Source organism: Molossus molossus, unplaced genomic scaffold (genome assembly GCF_014108415.1).
Source record: "Molossus molossus isolate mMolMol1 unplaced genomic scaffold, mMolMol1.p scaffold_m16_p_7, whole genome shotgun sequence".
Classification (NCBI taxonomy): domain Eukaryota; kingdom Metazoa; phylum Chordata; class Mammalia; order Chiroptera; family Molossidae; genus Molossus; species Molossus molossus.
The window spans coordinates 72,765,650-72,776,054 of NW_023425401.1; the positions used below are offsets into that span (position 1 = coordinate 72,765,650).

Here is a 10,405-nt window from a genome sequence, read left to right on the forward strand (position 1 = left end):
CAAAGGGTTAAAACCTCTTCTCACAAAAGAATGCAGGACAGGAGGGGGGGAGTGAAGGGAAAGAGAAGGGGAAAGGAGCAAGAAGAATCCTAATTCAACTTCTCACTAACCAGAGACAACTAAGTGCAAATAAATCACAGGGAAACTGTTAAAACAACAGGGAGGAGGGGAAAAGACAGCCTTTTCTCATCCCACTGTTTAAACAGAAAGCCAACCCTGGCCCATTTGGTTCAGCGGTTAGAGGGTAGGCCCACAGACCAAAGAGTGGAGAGTTTGATTCCAGTCAATGGCATGTACCTCGGTTGTGGTTTGGTCCCCAGCCCAGGTAAGAGCCAACCAATTGATGTGTCTTTCTCACATTTATGTTTCTCTATATATATCTATTTCCCCCTCCCACTCAGTCTGAAAATAAATGGAAAAATATCCTTGGATGAAGATTTAAAAACAAAACAAAACCAGAGAAGAGCAGCTGTTTCTAAACAGGGGCCTCTCACCCAAATTGCACTTCAGGGAAAAGCTTGCACTAAGCTGCCTGCTTCTGCACTGAATTGCCTTCCTAAACTGTGTTTCTGCCATCTGAGCCAGCCCTTGAGATCATGGAATCCTATTTCAACCATCAGGACTGAGACATTCTGTGTCTAACTGGAGCTGTGCAACTATATCCCCATCAGCATCTTCACTGACCAATCGAAGCAGCTTCATTCTGGCCAATCAAGACAGTGCCTTCTGGACCAAACTGGGATTTGTAGTCCTCATTTGCATGGGGATGGACCAATCAGGGACCAGGGACAGGGACTTCGGTCTATATAAACCAGCTCCACTCTGGCTCAAGGAACACACTTCCCTTTCCACTAAGGAGTGGAGAATGCCTTTCTCTAGCTAGAGAGCAGTTCACAGTGAGACAGAGCAGAGCACAACAGACCAGACCAGAAGAGAGCAGAACAACCCTGACAAGCTGGAAAGAGGCCTGATCCCAAGGCCACCTCACAGCCATGCTCACAGGCACGTGGATTAGCCATCTATTCTATGATAACTCTTGCAATGGGTATTGGTATATCTACACTTGAAGCATAATTGGGCTGTTTTGCACTGAATAGTTTCCTTCTTTACCACAATGCAAAAGGGAAGATTGACAAATACTTTATAAGTATTAACTCATTTAATGCTAATACAAACCTATTAATGCCGATATTTTACCTTACAGATAAGGAACTGGAAATAGAGAGATTGTCACCTTCTCAAGGGTACCCATCAAACCTGACAGTCAAGTGCCCAATTCCCTGCTTCTAAACACTCAACTTGCATGTCTTTATGAGTTTTTCATTGATTAACTTTCATGAATATGAACAAAGCTTTGCACTAGAGCAAAGTACACTGATTCTACTAGCCATAAACAAGTGGTCTTTTGTCAGTTAAATGCAATTATTTAATCCCTGCAATTGTATTATTTATTAGATTTCTGGTAATAGTTTCAACTCTGGCTGCACACTGGAATCACCCAGAAGTTTCATTTAATTGATCTGAAGTGGGAACTGGTCATTTATTTTAATACTCCCCAGATGAATCCACTGTGGAGCCATGGTTAACAATCACAGGTCTACAGCAAGGTTGTAAACTCAAATGCTTGGTGAAATAATAAACAGAGCAATGAGGATAGAGGCAACCTGAAGAGTCAAATTTAATTAAAAATACAACACTGTGTGCATAAAACTAAATATCTACACACAATTTGGCTCACGGTGTATATTCTATGTTTAGAGCACTCTTATTATAAACATATTTATGATAAAATTAGTTAATCCAAAATGTAAAACACTTTAAATACATTCTGTAGGAGAAACAAAAAGAACCAAGAAAAGCAAGAAAACAATGGCATCAACATGTATGATGCAACATGTGAAACAATTTTACTGATATGTGTATGACCACACGAGTCACTTATTTAGTGTAAACACATAATTTATAAACACCTTTTGGGACTTAATTTCTGTATAAATGGGAACAGGAAATTCTATAGTATAGAGAAATTTTTGTATAAATGGGAATAAGGGACACTCAGACATCCCTCCCTCTAAAGGCATGGGAATTAGCCATCTATTCTAAGATAACCCTAGCAATGGGCATCAGTATATCTACACTTGAAGCACAATAAATTAGTACAGTTTAAATAAGTGGTTCTTGGATGTTTGAATTTCGCAACTGGTATAAATTTCACCTCCAAAATTTAGGAGATTAATATTGGGGTTTCAGAATTTTATCTGTGAAATTAGAATAGAAGTAAGTTTACATACATACAAAAACTATTACATTCATCCCTTGCCACTTCGCACTTCAACTATACCATACTACATATATTTGAAAAAACCGCGATAGAGTGAAACCGCAAAAGTCAAAGCATAAAGTGGTGAGGGATGACTATATATAAATAAAGAATCCTACTTCACGGAAATCCATTTATCATGGTAGAGTCTGGAACTGATTAACTGTGATAAACGAGGGCCAACTGTACCATCTTCTAATACTAACACACAGAGAGACACACATTACACCATTGTAATATCCCTATCAGTTTTTATCTCATTCTTCTGTTGGCAAAACTTTATTTTTAAAAAATCTTTGGCTGACACTGGTATGTGGGAACCAATGGATAGGGAAGGGAGAGTTGCAGATAAGAGAAGAAACAAAATTCATAGTATACAGTAAAATAGGGTAACAAATATTTATTAAGGACAAAGCACTTTTATCTATATTCTCCATTTTGTATAGTTTTAATATCTATAGAAAATAGAATAATATTCATAATGATAATTTTGGCCATTTTTAAAAGGGTAATATTAATCTAACATCTCAATTTAAAAATATGTAACCATAAATTTATTTTAAAACATATCTAAGAGTTAAAATGTAAAAGTTATGAATATAAAAAGACCAGACTCAACTATAAAAAATATCTGTATTAGCTTCTTTCGTTGTGTATGTGTTTGCCTTAAATCTATGAGGCATGGTCCTAGGTACTAGGGATTCAAAGATAAAAGGCAGAGTCCTACTCAAGGAACTAAGTTTAGTGGGAAAGACACACAAGTAAACTGGTAAGTGATAAATACAATAAAAGCAAGCACAACTATGCTATGGGAACATAAGGCAGAAAGAGAAGTACTGACTTATGTAAAACTGAACAAAAGATCTGTCCTTAGCTATATACTATCAAAAGACCTGTCCTTAGTTATATACTATCATCACTCCATTGGTCAGTTCATCTATCCTTAACAAAGCTTCAACTTCCACAGAGAGGGCTTCCAATCCTATACTTCCTTAGAATACATTCCATACTATAAATCACTACTGCTGTCCCTAGGACAAGCCAATTTGACTTCTACTCTGTTCTTCTTGCTCCCATCCCAACATACACATTTCCAAACTGGATGGTAATGGCTACTGATATTTTCCCTGGCAAGAAATCTTGGCATCATCTTTGACTCTTCCCCTTTACTTTGACTAAAACAAAATAGCTCACTCTGACCTTCAAAAAGTCTTTTTGTCTATTTTCATGATCACTACTGTTATTTATGCTATTAACTGTAAATCACATTAGTTTCAGAGTCTCCTAGCTGACCTCTAGATTCCTTCTCTAACTCAGTGTTCCTCAACCCTTTTGTCCACTATATAATTTATGTATGAAGCTTTTATTTATTTTTATGTATTTATTTATTATTATTTTTTTTTAATCATCACCTGAGGACATTTTTGCCTTTATCTTCAGACAGAGCAGGAGGGAGGGAGGAAGAGAAAGAGAAACATCCATGTGAGAGAGACACATCGACTGGTTGCCACCCACATGACCCCAACCGGGCTGGGGACAAACTGTAACCGAGATACGTGCCCTTAGCGGGAACCAAACCTGGGACTCTCTGGTCTGTGAGCCGATGCTCTAACGGCTGAGCCAAAACGGCCAAGGCAAATTTACAAAGCTTTTAAATAATAGAGATGCCTGTTCCACAAAGTTCCATAGATGATATTGATATGGAACTAAGACTGAGATTCACTACATTTGTTGTTACATTTTTTTCCACAAAACAATCAAAGGATCTACACCAGTACTTCTTATTTTTACTGTATTTTTTGAAATGTAAAAGATTCCCTAAAAGATGCGTTACTACAAAGAAAATGAATACAGTCGGCCCTCGTTTATCGTGGTTAATCAGTTCCAGACTCTACTGCGATAAATGAATTTCCACAAAGTAGGATTCTTTATTTATATACAGTTATCCCTCGCAACTTCATGCTTCGACTTTTGCCGCTTTATTCTATTGTGGTTATTTCAAATATATTACAGTATTTGAAAATAACTGTGACAGAGTGAGGCCACAAAAGTTGAAGCGCGAAATGCTGAGGGACAACAGTAATAACAAAATCAAATAGCTCTAATACTAGGTGCCCCTCACTGAAGTGACTGTTTATCAGTCACTGTTACCTTTACCTTTTATTGTTACTGATTATTAAACTCTTTTCATTTTTTTCCTCTGCTAGAATGTTAGTTCAAACTCACAAATGGCAAAGTGAACAAGGTTTTCTGTGGACAGTTTTGACGTAATTTATTTTACTGACTCTGCAGAGTCCTGCACAAAAAGCAGCACTTTTTGATTCTATATCAAAATGGGTGTGGCTGGGAAAAACATTTAAAGAAAATAGGGTAAAACTTCACTTTAAAAAAATTAAAACAAACCAACAAAAAACACTCTTCAAAGTTTCTTGAAATCATGGAGTTGGTCAGTATTTTAAAGTTGAAGGCCATTGAAGGAAAAACATTAAAGAAATTTCTATTATAAACAGTGTGCTCTCAGTGGACTTCCAGTCAAGATGAGGGCACAGGTAAATGCGGCATCACCTCCTCCACAACCACATCAAAATTACAATTAAACTACAACACAACCATCATTCAGAGCCACCTGAAATCGAGCTGAATGGAAGTCCTACAACTACAAAATTAAAGAAACACCCACACCCGGACTGGTAGGAGGGGCGCAGGTGCGGAGGACACCAACATGTGGCAGATAAAAATCAGGAAGGACACTTCTGCTGGGAAGGTCCTCCCTGAGGAGTGAGGGGGCCCTGTCCCACACCAGGCTCCCAGCTCAGGGTTCCAGTGCCAGGAAGAAAAGTCTCTATAACTTCTGGCTGGAAAAACCAGCAGGAACTGAGGCAGGGGGAGGCTGAGGCTGTGGGAGCCCTAGGCAGTTCCTCTTAAAGGGCCCCAGGCAGTTCCTCTTAAAGGGCCCCATGTACAAACTTACTTGGACTTGCTCCCTCTGAGCTCAGAGGGGAGGCAGCTTGAGGGGCACCAGAGACATACAGGGAAAAACTGAGCTGTTTGGCCTCAGGACAAGGGCTGGAAGAACAGCTTTCTTCTGGACAGAGGTGCCGGCGAAGGCTGATGTTCCTTTGGTGAGCTCTTCACTGGGATGGCAGATTGCTGCCATATCTGGGACTCCAGCAACCTGGCTTACACTGATCCCGAGCCCCACCACCAGCCAACTTTCAGGCCCACCCAAGCTATCTCCAAAGGATTTACCATAGGATTGGTCTGTCTTGGATCCTGCTTCAGAGTTTCCTAAAATCTCTCAAACAAGAAGCATCTGGTCTCAGCGAGCCCCATATCTCTCTTTTAGTAGCCCCAGGCCTGGCACTAGAAGCAACCAGCTTTGGTTCACAACTCGGCTTTTCCTGGACACCTCCAAGCCCAGCACAAGAAGCAGCCATCTGCAGACCACCTTGTAGCTTATGCCAGGTGGCCCCAGATAGAACACAGGCAGTAGCTGACCTAGCCCCAGAGCCAGCACACCCAGTGGACAGCTTCAGACCACACTGAAACACCACCACCCAACCAGCTCCACAAGAGACACACTCAATGAGCAGACTCAGTGGGTACCAGAGCCCTGATGAAGTAAGTCTTGCTCTGTGTGGTGAGCCCCTACATAGAAACAATCACAGGGAAGCAGCCAAAGTCTTTGAGGAGACAAAGAAACATGTTCCAAATAAAAAAAAAAGAACAAAACTCCAAGAAAAGAACTAAACAAAATGGAGTTAAGCAATCAATCAGATGCAGAGTTAATAATGCAGGTTATAACGTTGCTCAAGGAACTTGGTGAGACCTTCAAGGGACTTAGTAAGACCTTCAAGGAACTTAGTAAGAACTGCAAGGACCTTAGTGAGAACATCAACAACATCAAAAAAAGACCAGTCAGAAATGAAGGATGCACTAACTGAAATAAATAATAATTTACAGGGATCAATAGAAGAGTAGGTAAAGCCAAGAAGCAAACCATCGATTTTGAATATAAGGAAGCAGAAAACACCCAATCAGAACGGCAAAAAGAAAAAAAAAATCCAAAAAAATGAGGATAGTGTAAGAAGCCTCTGGGACAACTTCAAGTGTGCCAACATTCACATCATAGAGGTGCCAGAAGGAGATGAGAGAGAGCAAGACATTGAAAACTTATTTTAAAAAATAACGACAGAAAACTTCCCTAACTTGGTAAAGGCAACAAACATACAAGTCCAGGAAGCACAGACAGTTCCAAATAAGTTGAACCCAAAGAGGTCCACACCAAGACACATCATCATCAAAATGCCAAAGGTTAAATACAAAGAGAGGATCTTAAAAGCAGCAAGAGAAAAGCAGTTTGTTACCTACAAAGAAGCTCTCATAAGACTCTCAGCTGATTTCTCAAAAGAAACTTTGCAGGCCAGAAAGGAGTGGCAAGAGATATTCAAGGTGATAAAAAGCCAACGACCTACAACCAAGATTACTCTATCCTGTAAAGCTATCATTTAGAATCAATGGACATATAAAGAGTTTTCTGGACAAGGAAAAGCTAAAGGAGTTCACCACCACCAAACCAGTATTATATGAAATGTTGAAGGGTCTCCTTGAAAGAGAAGAAAAACTAAAATATGAACAATAAAATGGCAATTAATACATATCTATCAACAATTGAATCTACAAACAAAATGAGCAAGCAGAACAGAAACAGACTCATAGATACAGAGAACTTTTTGTTGCTTGCCAAATGGCTAAGGGATGGAGGTATGGGTGAAAAAGATGAAGGAATTAAGAAGAATAAATTGGTTGTTAGACTGATGAACCTCAAAGGGAAGGAGGGAGGACGGGCTGGATGAGATAAACCAAAGAACTTCTATGCACATATGCATAACCAATGGACACCAACAATAGTGTAGAGAAGGCAGGAGGCAGGTGGGGTTGGGGAGGGGTTCAATAGGGGAAAAAAAGGGGGGGAACATCTATAATACATTCAACAACAAGATGAGTTAAAAAAACTTTGTTTCAGGAAAAACACTAACATTACATTCATTCCTTCATTTTTAAACATTTTTGGTTTTATAAAATTATCTCTAATTCTGAAGTTTTTCCCTTCCTCCCACAATTCTCATTTTAGGTGTTTGCTAAAGAATAATCAATTATAAATGTATTTTTCAGCTTATCCTAAACTGCAAATCTAACTCACTCTTTGTCTCAAACTATGAAGAACAATTTTAATTATCAACAAGAATGAAACACCTAAATTAGGCTACTTAGTTGTTGAGTCTTAAAATGCTACTCAAAACTGCTAATCTTTGTAACACAATTTTTTCTGGATTTAGTCTTCAGAGCCAACCTATCCCATGTTTTCTTTTCTGCTTCAGTATCAATAATCTGTCTTGTTTATTTTAACTACTTTTATATTGTCATTGCTATTAAAAACATGAATTTTTACTACAGAAAAGTATAATAAAGGTTACCCATAATCTCATAACCTTGAAAATACCACTGCTACTAGGCAAACATGTACTTTTATTTCTCCCTGATTAATTTATAAATTTCATGGGTTTATGTTTAAATTAGTACGCCATGTAAAATAAGTAAATCTAGAGACTAAATAAATTAATGAAATCTGCTAAAAATATTCACAAGATAGGTTTAAAAAAATCATATCTAGCCCACCCAGTGTGGCTCAGTGGTTGAGCACTGACCCATGCAAAGAGGTCACTGATTCGACTCCTGGTCAAGGCACATGCCCAGATTGTAGAACTGATCCCCAGGGAGGGGGCATGCAGGAAGTGGCCAATTGATGTTCTCTCTCATCAATGTTTCTACCTCTCTCCATCTTCCTTCCTCTCTCTCTAAAATCAATTTAAAAATTTTTTAAAATCAAATCTATACAAATTAGAGATCATACTTTTATTCCTAACAGCTGCAGCCTTTACATTTTCTTGGAATGTTTACATGAGTACTTTAAGTTTAACTGGAAAGAGATGTCAAGCATAATAACATTCATCATAGTAACAGAACTGTGTGACTAGGATTACAGAAAAAATATCATACAAAGACAACTGAAAATATACATGGCTTTACTTCAGTTCTCAATTAGATATGAAAAGCAAAAACTAGTTGTTTCTCATTAAAAAGCTGTCTACAACTCATGATATATTTAAAATATTTTAATTTACATGGAGGTCATATTTTTTTAAATTCTGATAGCAAAGATAGAAAATACCTATATCTGCAAGCATATTTCCATTTACATAAACTCAATTTAAAAGACTGTCCCTTATCTACAAGTGGCTGGCACCGGAAACACCCCTTCTCATCACTACTGCTAGACATTTCCTTACCATTTCCTCTTGGCAACTACTTCAGATATCAGTACTGCCTGAAACACTAACCTTTACTTCCAGTGCTCACTTTCCCTTATACAAACTGACAAAGGATCTCTAAGTGGTGACACAATACAGGCAATAATATGGACAAGGGAGGGGGGGGGAGAAAAGAGGTAAAGGAAAAGAGTGCATTAAACCTACTTGCTAGTCTTTACCATAAGTCTATCCAATACCCCAAGTCTACTCTTACATCAACAAGCATCAGTTGCACAAATGGACTGGGGAAGGCGGAGAGAAATCTTTTTCTACCACAGCATGTGTCCTCAGCAAGTTTGTTCAACAGCTAAGATGCATTTTGAAAACCTGCCCCAGATCTCTTCCTCCTCTACCTAAATAAACATTAAGATCAAACATCTGCAATACGGTGAGTGGGGCAAAATGAAGTCCAGTGAGCTAAAGGGCCTAACTTCAAAGCCATGGAAGCCATGAAAGCTCCAACAAGGCACCGCTAAACCCGTAGGAATTAAGTTCTAACAAGGCGGTCTGACCCAGCAGCAAATCAAACAGGCTGGTAGGTACCCGGGGAGCTGAGGAGCTGGGGAGCCGGGGAGCCGGGGAGCAGGCGGCAACCCGGGCTGCTTTCAGTTCATCTTTCTTAAAAGGATTTTACCTGCGTCGTGTTTTACATTCATATCTCTTCAAACGAGCAACCTCCACTTCTTCTATGAGGGTGCACGTATTTGTGTGTGAGAAAAATAACCTCAGCACCCCAGCTAGAAACGGGGGATTGGAAGAGGTGGAGACTGAGTTCTTACACAGGCCTGGAACTATCCAGATGAGCCCTCGAAAAGGGTCCGGGCCTGAGCGAACGGCACTGGCTGAGGGTGACACTGAGCTCCTTCAGGCTGTAATGGTGATCCCCTGGCGGGAAAGTAGAAGTGACGAAGGGCTGGGGGCGATGTCCTTCCCCGGCCCCCACCCCAGCTTCCCCCGGCTCAGCTCAGTTTACCTTCCCGGTACTTCTTGCGGAGCCGCCGGTGGACGCTCTTCACCACCCCGGACAGCTTCTCTTGGTCCAGCTTCCGCTCCTGCTCCCGGGGGCGCAGAATGCCCGGGGACCCTGCCCGGTACCCGCGATCAGCACTTTGGCCGCCGACCTCGAGCTCTATGTCGCCCCCGCCACCGCCACCCCTCGGGCCCTTGCAGACCGCCATCTGACGAGGCAGGTGGGGAAGCTGGTAGTAACCGAGGGAGCAGCGGAAGACAAAACAGCTTGAGTGAAGGCCTAGGGACATAAAGCTTAGTCAAACTCCAAAAGCTGATTGGTGGACTACCGAAGGGTGGGTGGAAACGGAAAAGGCCAAAGGCCAATAATGAGAGCGCCCAGAGCGCCCAGAGTGGTGGAAGGATGGAGGAAGTGGGTGGGGGGAGCAAGGGTTAAACTCTGTTGTTTAGAAAGGGGAGCAGCTGGAAGAGGCAGAGCTGGCAAGCTGAGAGGAACTGAGTAGGTGGGAACAATAAACCCCACCGCTCCTCTCCTCTCCCTGCCCACCCGGATTTTGTGCGCAGGCGCTGTGATGAGGCTACAGAAAAGGGCTGTGCGCCTTGTGCTTGTGTACCTGAGTATGCTTAGTTTTGTAGTCATTTTGCGGTCCAATTTTTTTTCCACAACTTTCAGCCACCTCCTGCCAGTTATATTCTGGTGAGTTGAGGCTAGGGTTTGTTATAGATCTCTATCCTTGGAATTCAA

At 40.7% G+C, this 10,405-nt stretch overlaps 1 protein-coding gene across 3 annotated transcripts in view; it reads right to left on the reverse strand.

Moving 5' to 3' along the window:
• BMT2 (base methyltransferase of 25S rRNA 2 homolog) overlaps window positions 1-9,917 on the reverse strand; it is a 161,186-nt gene extending 151,269 nt beyond the window's left edge. For 2 of the 3 annotated variants that reach the window (XM_036246880.1, XM_036246879.1), the window contains exon 1: window positions 9,665-9,917. In XM_036246880.1, coding sequence (XP_036102773.1) covers window positions 9,665-9,869 — 205 coding nt within the window. In that variant the 5' untranslated portion in view covers window positions 9,870-9,917. The remainder of the gene's footprint in view (window positions 1-9,664) is intronic. The other variant, XM_036246881.1, reaches the window with a different exon arrangement.
• Between the last annotated feature and the right edge of the window lie 488 nt (window positions 9,918-10,405).